This window comes from Ctenocephalides felis, unplaced genomic scaffold, assembly GCF_003426905.1.
Source record: "Ctenocephalides felis isolate EL2017-DRISC unplaced genomic scaffold, ASM342690v1 CF-g0.4_SCAFFOLD_01604, whole genome shotgun sequence".
In the NCBI taxonomy this organism is placed as follows: Eukaryota; Metazoa; Arthropoda; class Insecta; order Siphonaptera; family Pulicidae; genus Ctenocephalides; species Ctenocephalides felis.
In genome coordinates, this window is record NW_020537758.1 from 9015419 (window position 1) to 9032188 (window position 16770).

At 28.5% G+C, this 16770-nt stretch overlaps 1 protein-coding gene across 1 annotated transcript; it reads left to right on the plus strand.

The window, feature by feature from the left end:
• The first annotated feature begins 821 nt into the window (after positions 1-821).
• On the plus strand, positions 822-1448 carry LOC113373315 (fat-like cadherin-related tumor suppressor homolog). Its single transcript, XM_026613622.1, has one exon. It carries the CDS (start codon positions 822-824, stop codon positions 1446-1448), a length of 627 nt encoding a protein of 208 aa, XP_026469407.1.
• Positions 1449-16770: the final 15322 nt, after the last annotated feature.

Sequence of the window (16770 nt, forward strand, 5' to 3'; positions counted from 1 at the left end):
TTTTGACTGTTGATTGTGATTTGAGTGATGTACGGTCTGATGAGCGTTTTGTTAACGCTATACAGCAACTGATGGTAAACATTTTTCTGATGTAGTCACTGTGCATATAAAATTAACCAACACTTTGGACAAATCAGGTGTATCTAATTGTCGTGAAACTGGTGTAGCAAGACGATTGACTGAAGCTTTGGCTTCTGCTGAAGAAATAACTTAACACTCTGCCTTCGCCCGAGCCTAGACACGCTAGGCACAGGGATAACCTACACGCCCCTGAGTTTATAGATTTCCCTAACGAAGTACGTGTAAACGAATCAGCACCTTTAGGCACAGTTTTACTAACTTTACGTGCAAGAGACCGCGATATGTCCTACCACGGTCGTGTGATTTTCGGTATCTCCGGTGGTGATAGTGATTCAGTGTTTCGTTTAGATCCAGAAACTGGTGAACTGCAAATTATAGGTTATTTAGACCGCGAACACGAGTACGAGTACTATCTAAATGTCACCGCGTACGATTTGGGTAAACCCCAAAAATCGCAATCGCGTATAATTCCTGTAACATTTCTTGATGTCAACGACAATGCTCCTAAATTCGAGAAGGCATTCGCCAGTTTTCGGGTTACTGAAAACGCGTTGAATGGCACTGTGATTTTTTCGGCCAAATGCCACCGATGCAGATTTGGTGCCAATGCCAAAGTACGTTACTCGTTGGTAACTGATACCAAAGACTTTGCAGTAAATCCTGATAACGGATTTTTGTACGTCAGTAACTTCTTGGATAGGGAACTCAGGAGTTGTATGAACTGCGTTTAAGGGCTACAGATGGTGGTGGTTTATGCTGATGCCTTGGTAAGAGTCACCATAGACGATGTGAATGATAATGCTCCTAAATTTGCTTTGGAAACTGTGACAGTCCGTATACGCGAAGACGTACCCTTAGGCTCCCTTGTAGCCATGGTCGACGCTTTTGATCCTGATCTAGGCGCCGGCGGCGTTATAAAATACTCTTTACTCCCCGATGAAGCCGAAGGCGAACCTTGTTTCCGAGTTGACAAAAAATCAGGAGCCATCAGAGTCTCCAAACCTTTAGATTTCGAAGAACGCCAACTTCATACCCTGACCATCGAAGCCAGAGACTCCGGTTCGCCAGCTTTGACCTCCAAAGCTGTTTTGATAGTGGAAATTGTGGATGTCGATGAAAATAGTTTTGCGCCAGTGTTTTCTGATTTTGTGTTGAGTGGTTCAGTGAGTGAAAATTTACCAGCCGGCTCTAAAGTTATGAAGCTTTGGCCACGGACGACGACCCGCCGGGGCCTTGTTCTAGGATTACTTACACCATCACGGGAGGCACGGGATTGGGATACTTTGCAATCGATGATAAAGGTAAGATATTGCACAATTATTTATATGTTATATGCAAAAAAGCCTTCAACACTATTATCTCGATAATTGTGCAGACGATGGCTTGACCATATCTTGAAAATGCTGTACCTTTCTTTAGTTTTTTGCAAATATCTCGAGCGTTTGTTTAAACACTTATCTAATGTTTTACATTTCTGAAAATTACATACAATTCTCTACAGAACTGCATCAAAAATATATACAACATTATAGTAAATTTTGCATAAAATTGCATCGAATTTACCATTAATAACTCGATGGTTAAACCGAACTTAGTATGAATCATAATCGTGGCCACTTCTAGTTTTTTGCAAATATCTTCGAAATTTGTTCAAACACTTGATAATTATTTTACATTTCTAAAAATTACATAAATTTCTGATGGTTAAACCGAACTTAATATGAATCATAATCGTGGCCACTTTAGTTTTTTACAAATATCTTCGGAATTTGTTCAAACACTTGATAATTATTTTACATTTCTAAAAATTACATAAATTTCTCTACAGAACTGCATCAAAAAATATATACAACATTATAGTAAAATTTTGCATAAAATTGCATCGAATTTACAATTAATAACTCGATGGTTAAACCGAACTTAATATGAATCCTAATCGTGGCCACTTCTAGTTTTTTGCAAATATCTCGAAAATTTGTTTCTACACTTGTAAATGTTTTACATTTCTGAAAATTATATAAAATTCTCTATACATCTGCATAAAAATATGTACATTACTATAGTAAAATTTCCATAAAATTGCAACGAATTTACAATTAATATCTCGATGGTCAAACCGAACTTAATATGCATTATAATCGTGGACCCTTTTTTGCGAATATATCTAATATTTGTTTCAACACTTATTAAATTTTTACATTTCTAGAAATTATATAATTTTCTATGAAATAAAAAAATATATACAATATTATAGTAAAATTTTGCATAAAATTGCAACGAATGTACAATTAATAACTCGATGGTTAAACCAATCTTATTGTTAGTAAATGAAGAGACTTTTATAGTTTTTTGCAAAATTCTCGAAAATTTGTTTGCATACTTATAAAACATTATATATTACCGAAAACTAAATAAAATTTTCTATAAATCTAAATTTTCTAAAATGTACATATTTATTTACTTATATAGATTTCTTATTTCTTAATTCCCATCTTGTCAATCAGATATTATTTAATCTCAGTCGTTGAATATTCATTATTCCGACACAGAAGTCGTAAAGTTCGTCACCGAATTTTATTGTGTAAAAAATTTATTCCCTTTCACGGAAAAAATACAACTCGAGAAGCTCTTTACAATAATCCATCATGAATATTCAAATAATCATTTGGATGTCGACGTGAAATATACAAATGACTTTTGATAGCAATGTGTGACGATGTCGGAAAAAAAATCAAATTGAAGTGAATAATTTATCACGATGTGATGAAATAGGGTATGACGGGGTAAAAAGACATAATTTGACTTTTAGTAATTATACTGTGAAAACTAAACCGATTGCAACACAACAAATAAACACATATCCAGCAAACAACTATCGTGTTAAAAATTTTAAATTCGTTGCAATTTTATTATTTCAAAATTACACATATATACCCATATGAATTTCACATCTCATCATCAATAATCGATTCATTCGATTCGTCCGATTCTGCGATTTGAAAATCGCTTCCAATCAATTTCTAAAACCATCAAATTACTGATAATTAATTATAGTCACGCTTTCCTTTCTAAAAGACTTCTTTTTAATTGATTTTTAATCATGTATGTTGGAAAGCTGCAATAAATTTCAATTCATTTATTGCATGTCAGAATTAACACAAATTGGTAGTAAGATAGATGGAAGATATTAATTGAAAAATTTTAAAATTAAAAAAAATATAATATTTGTAGAATTTTTATATAGGTTCAGATGTAAACGTATAAATTATCCTTTATCCCTGGCATTAATTTCCCATCAATTTTCTTAGCAATTTTCGCCAAATCTTTTTGTCTATTGTTCTACGAGCGCGTAAGAATATTTTACAGCCTCTCATAAATTTCAAAGTGGCTATAAAAATACTATAAACATCAGCTTTTATTTTATTCTTCAACTTTTCTCTATTTTTCTCTATTTGAGTGAGTAATCGCCTTATTATTGTGTGCTGGCCATAAAAATATGTGAAAAATTTCATAGCTATTTTAAAATGTTAACAAATCATGTGGAAAATAACGATTTTATAGTTAAACTAATAAAATAGCATATATATAAATTTAATACAATCATCTACAGCTCAAAATAAATTTTTCATTTACTTCTATTTTCTCAAAAATTAAACTTTCATACAAAATAGTTTTATTAAACGTCTCTTCTATTTACCAAGAAAATAGCAAACTTTGAAAATTTATTACTAGAAAGTTTAATAATTAAATTTGTTGTCTGTTATTCAAAACAGATCTTTATTGATCTTATTACTGTACTTAATGTTATTATTTGCATAAAACTTTATTATAGGTATTTATATATTTTACAACTTCCAATAGATAGATTTTTGCATTTTTGCAAAAAATGGATTAAATTAGATTAGCACTTAAACAAAAAAATGGATTAAATTAGATTAGCATTATTAGATTAACACTTAAACAACATTTAACATTTTTAAAAATGATATAAAATCATATACAAAACTGTATAAAAAATATATGCATCATTATAGTAAAATTATGCATAACATTAATTACAATGAATAACTTTATGGTCCAACTTAACAAGAGGCTTGATAATCATGGACACTTCTATAGTTTTTTGCAAATATCTCGAAAATTTGTTTTAACATATATTAATTATTTTACATTTCTGAAAACTACATACAATTATATACAAAACTGCATAAAAAATTTAATTTCCCTCACTAGTAAAATTTTCCGTAAAATTGCAACGAATTTACAATTATAATAACTCGGTGGTCAAAACCGTATTTGTGGGCTATTGAGAGATTTTTCCTATTTTTTATTATATATATATATATTTATATATTATATATATATATATATATATATTATATTACATATGAATGTGAATAAAAGCAGAATATCAATATTGATTCAATCTAGAAACAATAACATTAGTTTTCCGCAGAGAAAACACAGATTTTCAACAATGGAGAACTCGATGCGAAAAATTTCCTCAAACCCAGATGGAAATCTGAATAGAAAATATTAAAGGTTTTCATTTAATATATTCAGACAGGGCTGAGTCGAAGAAATAGAAAAATATATAATAGAAATAATTTGATTTAGAAAATTTATAGAATCTCTGGATTCCATGATCAATTATTACCATATATTGTTGATTATTGGCCCAACAAATATAATTTTGGCATTTCGGCTTACGTTATGATAATAATCCTTTGTTATTTGTATAATACACGGAATATTATATAATATGAGAAGTGCATTTAACGTTTGTAAATACAGATTAACAACTTATACGCATATTTCAAATAGTGCAACTTTGCGGATTATTTGCACTATAATACCTACTGTATTGTAAAAGAGAGGCTATAATGTGCTAATTTAGCACATGGAAAGTGCAATTTATTATAAATGATGTAATTTATTAATTGCATAGGTTTTTAGTTGCATTTTGCTTTTAGCAAATTGATGATGATAATCTAGCTTAATACGGGGTTGTTTGTTGAAAGGACTTTTAATTAAATGCTATGCTTTTATAATATAAGGATAATATTACTGTTTGAAATTTTTATTTGTACTAAATTAAATATTAAATTCTCAACAATAGCTCATACTTTGCTTAATAAATGTTTATACAAAATTAACAGTATTTTTTTTCATGAAGCATCTATGCATGATCAAACCAATATTCGAAATTACGGACAATTTTTTAGTGTTGACTAAATATTTTAATAATTTACTACTACACATATATAAAAGTTAAAATACACTGTTAAAAAGCTTATTAAATTCTCTATAATATCACATATCCAGTTTCACAAATTTTCATACAAAATTATTTGATATAAATTTTGTTTGCTGCGCATCATATAATAGTCCATGAATAAAACTATCAACTTCTCTTAGGGCAAAATACCACTAACACCCAGTAATTTTTTAACTAACAAATCTAAACATAATACTCGTTTAGTATATTACATAACTAAATTATCCATTCATAAATTTTCCTCGTGTATAAATTCGATTCGCCTTCGCCTTTGTCTTCATATAGTTTTTATCAATGTTGCATTGAGGACAATTTAGGGTCACCAGAAAGATCAAATGCACTCGATAATTTAACATTTGGGACACAATGTTCATATTATCTTTGTAATTGAATACGTTAATAATCGTCAAGATAACGAACGTGATTTATTTTAAACAAGAACTATAAAGATTCATGAGAGTTGAGGTATCAGGCGGTAGTGATATCAGTTTTCCGAGTAAAAATAACTTTTGATTCGTTTCTAAAATTATCTTTTACATTTGTTTAGGTTTGTACAAGCTCTCAGATTATTTGTTACACATGTAGGCTGACTTAGGCATGTCGTACGCATTTTTTTTACGCCTAAGAAATTCTTTTAAATCCATGTTGACACGTACATGTTACATGTTACATGTACTCACGTACACAAAAACCTTCTTTGGTACAAGATTTATTCAAATATATATATATATATATATATATATATAATATATATTATATATATACAAATTTACATTCATAAATATTTTATTCTTATTTTATAACTTGTTTTACACTAATAATTTTAGAAGCAACCTGACCAGTTTTTAAATGCATATTAAGTAAATATTTTAATTGAGATTTGTTAATTATATATGTTAATTGATTTAAAATTATTTATGACTTCTTAGGTGTATCACAAATTGAAATAAAATTGTATGAAGGTCTGTTTTTTATATAGGAAATAATTTTGTTAAGATGAATTGTAATATGCAGGTATCAAATACTTGTTAGCTACAAGTTATAATTGTTAGCTAGTTTTTGAAATAATTTTATAAAAAAAGTAGATACATTTTTGTACAAACTATAACCAAAACATATATAATTATTTATAATTTAATTAAAAAATTATTAGTTGCAATGGAATTAGGATTTTTTAAATATTTGTTTAATGTAAGCAATTATAGTGTTTGTGCTAAATTTAAATTATATACTAGAATTTGTTATTATTGTAATTTTGTTTTTATAATATAAGTACTATTGTGTAATAAATAGAAGAACAGTGTTTGAATATTAAATCTAAAATTTAGTTTTATACATAAATTACTAATACTCCTAAATTTGATTTGTTACAAAATAATTGCGATTGTTGGTTGAGGCTCCGCAAAAAAAAATTAATAGCAATTAATTTTGTACCAAAATTAATAAACTGAGTATGTGATATTGCAGAGAATTTAATAAGCTTTTCAATAATATATACTTTTATATATGTGTAGTACTAAATTATCAAGATATTTAACAAAAACTAAAATAAAAATCCAAAATTGCATATGTTGTTTCGAATATGCATAGATGCTCCATGAAAAGGAATTTATTATTAATTAATTTAATATGAAGACATACTAAACTAAGTATGAGGTATTGTAGAGCAGTTTCTAACAGCTTTTTCTTCTAGCTTTCTAACAATATATACTTTTATATATGTTTAGTATTAAATTATCAAGATATTTAGCAAAAACTAAAAAAATAACCAATTTGCAAATGTTAATTTGAACGTTGCTGCTCTACAAAAAATATAAAATTAAATAATAAAAATGTCCGAACTTGCTATTGATGTTATGAATGTGCATAGATAGTTCGCAAAAAAAATAATATTGAATAATTTTGTATGAAGATTTATTAAACTAAATATGCTATACTATAGAGAATTTAATAAGCTTTCTAAAAATATACGTTTACTTTTATGTAATATTAAATTAACAAGTTATTTAGTCAATACTAAATCATCTGCTCTGGAAAGAAATTAATATTAAATCTGTTATAAGTTGCTCTGGAAAAAAATTAATATTAAATAATTTTACATAAAGACCTATTAAACTAATTATGTAATAATGCAGAGAATTTAATAATCTTTTCAACGATATATACTTTTGTATATGTTTAGTACTAACTTATAAAGATATTCAAAACTAAAAAAATGTCTGAACTTGCTATTGATGATTTAAATATGCATAGATGCTTCGCAAAAAAATTATTATTAAATAATTTTTTATCAAGATTTATGAAACTAAATATGCTATATTAAAGAGAATTAACTTAGCTTTCAAATGATATTGGCTCTCTTCTATATGTAATATAAAATTATAACTAGTTGGTTTGATATTTAGCCTTGAGGCAAATTACATGAACTTCCCGATATGTGTAAATAATCGACTTGATCAAAAAAATGTGTAAATAATATACTTCATCAATCCTACTTTAAAAAAAAAACGATAATAATTTTAGCAAAGTTTGACGAATTTTTAAAATTAAACTACTTGTTGTAAGGCCGTAATATTACAGTAAGTTCTATAAGACTATGATGTATATCGACAAAAAAAGTTCCATGAAAATCGGCTTAATTTTTTTTTAACAGTTAATTACAAGAAAACGGCTCGGTAGATTTTCACCTAAAACTAATCAGTATCATTCCCAACCAATATCTTTCGAACAGTTTTTGATTTTTCAAAATCGGTCGGTAGGATGAGCTTAAATGTGGACGAAAATTTAACACTTTTTTCAACATTTAATTACAAGAAAACGGCTCGGTAGATTTTCACCTAAAATTAATCAGCATCATTCCCAAATGATATCTTTCGAACAGTTTTTGATTTTTCAAAATCGGTTCGGTAGGATGAGCTTAATGTGGACGAAAATTTAACACTTTTATTCAACAGTTAATTACAAGAAAACGGCTCGGTAGATTTTCACCTAAAATTAATCAGCATCATTCCCAAATGATATCTTTCGAACAGTTTTTTGATTTTTCAAAATCGGTTCGGTAGGATGAGCTTAAATGTGGACGAAAATTTAACACTTTTTTTCAACAGTTAATTACAAGAAAACGGCTCGGTAGATTTTCACCTAAAATTAATCAGCATCATTCCCAAATGATATCTTTCGAATAGTTTTTGATTTTTCAAAATCGGTTCGGTAGGATGAGCTTAAATGTGGACGAAAATTTAACACTTTTTTTCAACAGTTAATTACAAGAAAACAGCTCGGTAGATTTTCACCTAAAATTAATCAGCATCATTCCCAAATGATATCTTTCGAACAGTTTTTGATTTTTCAAAATCGGTTCGGTAGGATGAGCTTAAATGTGGACGAAAATTTAACACTTTTATTCAACAGTTAATTACAAGAAAACGGCTCGGTAGATTTTCACCTAAAACTAATCAGTATCATTCCCAACCAATATCTTTCGAACAGTTTTTGATTTTTCAAAATCGGTTCGGTAGGATGAGCTTAAATGTGGACGAAAATTTAACACTTTTTTTCAACATTTAATTACAAGAAACGGCTCGGTAGATTTTCACCTAAAATTAATCAGCATCATTCCCAAATGATATCTTTCGAACAGTTTTTGATTTTTCAAAATCGGTTCGGTAGGATGAGCTTAAATGTGGACGAAAATTTAACACTTTTATTCAACAGTTAATTACAAGAAAACGGCTCGGTAGATTTTCACCTAAAATTAATCAGCATCATTCCCAAATGATATTTTTTCGAACAGTTTTTTGATTTTTCAAAATCGGTTCGGTAGGATGAGCTTAAATGTGGACGAAAATTTAACACTTTTTTCAACAGTTATTACAAGAAAACGGCTCGGTAGATTTTCACCTAAAATAATCAGCATCATTCCCAAATGATATCTTTCGAATAGTTTTTGATTTTTCAAATCGGTTCGGTAGGATGAGCTTAAATGTGGACGAAAATTTAACACTTTTTTCAACAGTTAATTACAAGAAAACAGCTCGGTAGATTTTCACCTAAAATTAATCAGCATCATTCCCAAATGATATCTTTCGAACAGTTTTGATTTTCAAAATCGGTTCGGTAGGATGAGCTTAAATGTGGACGAAAATTTAGCACTTTTTTCAACAGTTAATTACAAGAAAACGGCTCGGTAGATTTTCACCTAAAATTAATCAGCATCATTCCCAAATGATATCTTTCGAACAGTTTTTGATTTTTTAAAATCGGTTCGGTAGGATGAGCTTAAATGTGGACGAAAGTTTAACACTTTTTTTTCAAATTGCAAAGAAACGGCTTGGCAGATCGTCACACAAAACTGACAAACGAAAGTCCTCACCAAAATACATCAAATAGCTTTAAATTTCTAAAATCGGCTCAGGCGTTTTTGAGAAAACGTCGATCAAATGTCTAGCTTTGACAAATGCCAAAAAAACAATACCAATTTTTGCAAACTTTGACGAATTTTTTAAGCTGAACCTGTTGTCGTAGGGCCGTAATATTTTAGTATGATCTAGAGACTATGGTATCTACCGTCAAAATAATAATCATAAAAATCGTCGAAATTTTTTTTTAAAAACTTTATTACAAGAAAACGGCCCGCGCCGATCTCTACCAAAAACTAATCAGCACGATTCCCAACCAATATCTTTCGAACGGTTTTTGAATTTTCAAAATCGATTCATAACTGCGGGCTAAAACGTGGACGAAAGACTTTTCACTTCTCTGCTATTTACGAAGAAACGGCTCGGCCGATCGTCGCACAAAACTGACAAACAATAGTCCTCATCGAGATACATCGAATGGCTTTTAAATTTTTGAAATCGGTCCAGCCGTTTTTGAGAAAACGGCGATTTACGGCAAAAAATCTGTTGGTGCACACGCACACACACACACACACACACACACACACACACACACACACACACACACACATACTTTTTCCAAATTTGATCTCATTCGATTCAGAATGGCTTGAAACGTCGAGAAAACATAAAATTAGCGAATCGGATTTTTTGATGAAAACATAAACTTCTCCTTCGGGAAGTTAAAAATAAAAAAAAAATCCGAAATTTTCATTATCGTATGGAATATGCATGCAAGCTCAATATCACATATTTTTTCGTGCCAAATTGATTCTTGACTCTAAAACAAATTTTGCGAGGCGACAATAATTTTTTATTCAGATTCCTGTTACTTTTATTATACATAGTGCATAGGTGTATATCTGGTGTTCAGTCAGCCTCGTGTAGATTTTACATTTAGGTTGAATTACCTGGATGCAAATTAGTGCCTGATATTCGCATAATTAAGTGCAGCGAATATGCAAATGTGTGCCTTTGTGAACAGAACGGAGGTTCTTGTTTATATAAAGATATGTCTGGATATAATACACCTGTGTGCATGTATTTAATTTTGGATAAATGCAAACGTCAGACGTACTGAAATTTAAACAATGAGATTCTGATGAAAAAATAGAGACTGGAGTAAAACATGTATAAATCCTTTCTGAATAGACACAATGGTATGATGATGTATTTTGTATTACTTAACTTTATTGTTTTTGTTCAGGCTAACTTTTAGTTAGTAAATATCAGAAAGACGCGTTTTTTAATGAAATTTTAATTCGAGAAAATTTTTGTTCCCCTCAAGAAAATTTTCAAGCAACCTCTTCTCTTCTGACGATTCCTATTTCAAGCATGATAGTTTTTTCTCTTGTAAAATATTTTATATAAAATGTGAAAAAAAAAACTTCTTTTCGAAAAGAAAGAGATCTTACTTACATACGAAAGAATATAAACTAATTTCAGTAGAAAAGTTGTAGATATAAGATTTACCCGCAGACGCAAAGGTTTCGAAATGAATTTAGTGATAGGGCTGAAAAATTGAAAGGATAATATCGATGTAATATCCGAAATGGCGAAAAAAGAATTTATTATTAATTCATTTAATATGGGGTCCTAATAATCTAAGTATGAGGCATAAGCTTTTCAAAGATATATACTTTTATATATGTGCAGTATTAAATTATACAGATATATAGTAAAAACTAAAAAAATGACCGAAATTGCGAATGTCGGTTCGAACGTGCACTGATGCTCTGCAAAAAAAAATTATATTAAATAATTTTGTATGAAGATTTATTAAACTAATTACGTGATGTTATAAAGAATTTAATAAGCTTTTCAATAATATATACTTTTATATATGTGCAATAAAATTATGGAGATATTTAACAACCAAAAATGTCCAGAATTGTGGTTTGAGCATTGATGCTCCGTAAAAAAATTAATAACAATTAATTTTGTACTAAGACTTTATAAATGAGGTATACGTATGATATTGTAGAGAATTTAATAGGATTTTCAACAATATATACTTTTATATATGTGCAATATAAAATTATAGAGATATTTAGCAAAAACCAAATGATGACCAAAATTTTTTGGGTATCCTTTCCCTCAAAATCGATAAATATTTTCCATTCCCCATTTTCCATCCCGATTTTCTGTTAAAATCAGCATTACAGAAATACTGATACATACATACATCGAAATATGAATAATGTATAAACTCGACATCGAAAAAGGCTTACGAGGAAAGTTCTTTCGAAAGAAATTCCCTCTCGCATTATTCATTATCAGTTGCTTCAAAAGTTTTGGGACTTTCGTCTAAAAAAATAGAGAAAAATGTATAAAAAATAGTGGAAAAATAGAAAAATAAATATATGTTCCTTTTGTGATTCAACACTTCAAAATTCGGTGATTTTAGGTAGAAGTTATATTTAGCAAAAAGTAGAAACAACTTGTAGATTTTATTATTGATTGAACTTCTAACAAGCTCAAAAATGCCATTACTCTCATTTTTTAGTACACAGAGTATTTGATTTTTGAAAAATATTGATTCTTCACATCACTAAGAAGGTATATATACATATATATATATATATATATATATATATACATATATATATATATATATATATATATATATCCTTTTCCAGGTATCCTTCCCTAATTATCTTTCCTGTCCCTGAGATTCGAACAGCTGCAAAAGGATAATTTTCCTTTTCTAATTATGTCGACTGTATTTTAATTATGCCAAGTTATTAACAAGTTGATTAAATTTAGTTCACACAATCTTAGCAAAATAATATTATTAATATTTATTACTATTATTCTTGTTGGAATGTTAAATCGATTACGAACGTGTCAATTGCTAACTAATAGTGTTTTAATCTAGTTGTAAATTTATAACTTGTTATTGGCTTTGATTTTGACCGTAGTTGAAAGTGAAAGGAATAAAGTGTAAAATTGTTATTAACATTTGATTATTTATTAACGAAAAAAATTGTTTAAATTAAACTAAGTCGTAAAATTGTTATTGGAAATGTCGGGGCGCCATTGCGAATTGATTTGTAATAAACTGTTTTTTTTAAAAATAATTATATATAAATATTTGTGTAAAAATTTAAGAAAACATTGGTATTGTAAAGTGTAGTATATAGGTTTCAGTTTATAGAATATAAATTTTAGTTATACAGAAGTGACACAAAGCTGGACTTGATTTTTTAAAAAACGGTGTTCGTGAACTTTGTTTTTTTACCCTTGCAAATAGTTCTATTCAAAATTTTCATATGCAAGTATAGTTAATACATTTTACTAAATTTTAGTACATTTTACCTAGATTTTATTTCTGTAAATAAAGTGTCTAGAACTAAATTTTTGGGTTATACAATAAAAACTTAGAAAATGTCCTGAATTCTAGTCCATGTAGATTTCATTAAGACAATGAAGCTTTGCAACAAGTTTATTCAAATTTTTAATATACAAAACAATAGTATAATAGACAGGGATCTGAATTGTGTTTTTCTCTCAGTTTTACTCAAAATTTACTCTATAAATAATCCATACAAAAATAATTTTTAAAAAATTGTCCTTTCTAGTGATTGATTGCATCTGTCGCCCAGTATTCCTCCGACAAGTATGATTTCGTAGTGGTATTTTCGCACATGATGTCCTCGGAATAAATTTTATTTTTTATCTTATTTTCGTTGTATATTTTTCGTTATTTTCAGCAACTATGTACAAGCAATCGGAAAACGCAATTCCAATGCGGTGCCGCGGAAAATCAAATCATACACGGACTGACACATTCGGTTAGTTGATCAGACAGACTTCGGAAAAAAATCAAATTCAACAATTCTGGATATGTAAATGATAAAAATTTTGATGCCAAATCATAGAGGAAAGTCACAAGTTTGTTGGTACATGATGATTGTTTTATATAAAAAAATATTTGTATAATTTGACGGTCTTCGAACTTGCGCATCAAAGTAGGTACTTGGTCTGAGTTTGTTGCTCTTTATTATATTAAAACTGTTCAAAATTATTAAACTTATTCAAAATTTTGATATACACTTTACTTTAAATTTTGTTAAACACTAGTAAATTTCATCTAGTTTTTATTTCTGAAACTAAAACAGGGTGTTTAGAAATAAATTTTGGGTTATTTAATAAAAGACGAAAATGATCTGAATTCTACTCCAACTAGGTTTTATTAAGACAATGTGGCGTTACAACTAATTTTATTCAACAATTTTAATATACAAGTGTGTATTTTAAATTTGTTAAACACTAGTAAATTTTATCTAGTTTTTATTCAAACTAAACAGGGTGTCTAGAAATAATTTTTGGATTATAAATAAAACTACGAAAATCTCCTGAATTCTATATATATATTTTTAATTTTTGCAAAATATTTGTAATTTTATTGCAAAAGTGATAAATGTGAATACGCCCAAGTTTAGTTTAAATATTCCCACTATAATATTTTTACACTCCAATATCGAGATGGAAACTCTTAAAATTTATCTTTTAATATAAACCTTAAACATTTCACCTCGAATTTTATTATTAAAACTGTGTGTGCGGGCATAAAGTGTAAAACCTAATCCATTTGATTAGGAATTCCTCTTCCCATGTCACTAAAATTATTCCGGACTGTTATTTACGCTTACAGAGTATTTCTCTAACGTTTTGCAGATGTAATAAAATTCAAAAACAGAATTGCCGGTACGTTTTCTTTCCGAGGAAAACACGAGCTTTTAAATGAAATTCAGAAAGCGTCGCGCAATATGAAGATTATTGTAGAAAGGGATCGCCCTATCGCCCTCGGTTGTTGTTTGTTGGTAATAAAATTGTAAACAAGTTGGGATAAATAAAATAAATATTATTCATTAAACTTGCCATATTTTTTCTCGTAATCTGTCAATCATTTTGTCGTGTACTCATATTGATGTTTACGCAGAAATAACGGAAAAGATTTCCATATGCCTTAATGAACCGATTCATATTCTTTGAACATTTTTTTGACAAGACTACATATTTTCACTTACAATATGTAACCATGTGAATACAGAGTGTCCCAGAACTCAACATAAAAAAATAAAATAAAATATCCCATGCAGTTTGACTGTTATGAGCTTTCAAGTGCAACTTAGAGCTTTGTTAAAAGTGTAACAATTTTTTGATTTTTGTGATTTATTTTAATTTTTTTTTTTGACAAGATCGCAGAATTTTCAATTACAATATGTAATCATGTGTATACAGGGTGTCCCAGAACTCAACATAAGAAAATAAAATAAAAATATCCCATGCCGTTTGACTGTTATGAGCTTTCAAGTGCAACCAAGAGCTTTGTTAAAAGTGAAACAATTTTTTGATTTTTGTGGTTTATTTTTTTTTTGACAAGATCGCATATTTTTACTCACAACATGTAATCATGTGTACACAGAGTGTCCCAGAACTCAACAATAAAAATATTCCATCCAGTTCGACAGTTTAAGTACTACCTAGAGCTTTAGTGAGTGTAACAATTTTTTGATTTTTGTGGTAATTTTTTTTTTTTGACAAGATCGCATATTTTCACTTAAAATATGTAATCATGTGTATATATACAGGGTGTCTCAGAACTCAACGTCAAGAAAAATACAATAAAAATATCCTATCCAGTTCGACAATTTAAGTACAACCTAGAGCTTTAGTAAAAGAATAACATTTTTTTTATTTTTGTGTTTTTTTGGCAAGGTTGCATATTTTTACTTACAATATGTAATCATGTGTATACATAGTGTCCCAGAATTAAACGCCAACAAAAAACCAGGTCAAAAAAATAAGAAAAAAAATTACCCTGTGTACTTGGAAATTCGTGAGCTTTTAAGTACAACCTAGAGCTTTTATCAAACTGTGGCTACTTTTCGGTTATTGTGGTTAATTTTTATCATTTGTAATAATTTAAACTTTAGATCCGTAATTGTAAATAACATTTCTAAGATCACATATGAAAATAATCTCAAAATTACTCCAAGTTTTCCAAGAATTCACATATTTTGTTAAACTATAAATTTAAAATTTACAAAAATGATTCGACTTTGAGAGGCTTTTCTTTAAAAAAATGTACCAAAGTGTGCTGGAAAGTTTTATGAAAAGTTGGTACATTTATTTAGGATTTAAAATGTTAATATACTTGGTAGTTTAATTATAAAAAAATCGAGTAAAAAATTATTTTTTATTTTTAATTATTTTACTATTTTACATTCCTGAATAAGTGCGCTAAATTTTGATAAATTAAACTTGCCAAACTACATTAGTACATTTTTTTTAAGAAGAGGGCCTCCTAAAGTCGATCAATTTTGACAACTTTAACTTCATAGTTGAACAAAAAGTTTCACTTCTAGAAAAATTATTGAAATTGTGTCATTATTTTTCAATGTGGTAATAGAAATGCCATTTAGGATTACGGCTTTAAAGTTTAAATAATCAAAAGTAATGAAAATTTACCACAATAACTAAAAATGAATACATTGTGACCAAAGCTTTAGGTTGCACTTAAAAGCTCAAAATTATCATACTAAAAAAAATTTTTTTCATAACAGTTTTATAAAAAAATATGCTTTAGTGAATGAATGATTGGATGAATTTAATATTTAACATCAGACTACAAAAATTTAAATATTGTTGAAATAAACAGTTGAAATTATATGAAATAGCTAATTCTCACTTCTTACTGATTAAGTCGATTTACGTATCGGAAAGATCTTGCAACTTGCCTTAAGGAAAAATATCATTTACACACTAGCTGAGCATTTTATTGAGTGAATTTTGAGTAAAACTAACGGAAAAAACCAGATCAGATCTCTGTCTATTAATGTTGATAATATTCTTTTGCATTTTCGCTCGGTTGGTTGGTGTCGCCATACAATTTATTTTACTGATTGTTATTCTGAAAGCGTCTCTTTTATACAACAGATTTCTTTGGGGCCACCGCTGACATAATATATTTAACATGATATATAAATACAGACATATATATATAAT

Bases quoted from the DNA above. Each gene is read 5' to 3' on its own strand.
- LOC113373315 (XM_026613622.1), top strand. From the start codon at position 822: ATGGTGGTGGTTTATGCTGATGCCTTGGTAAGAGTCACCATAGACGAT.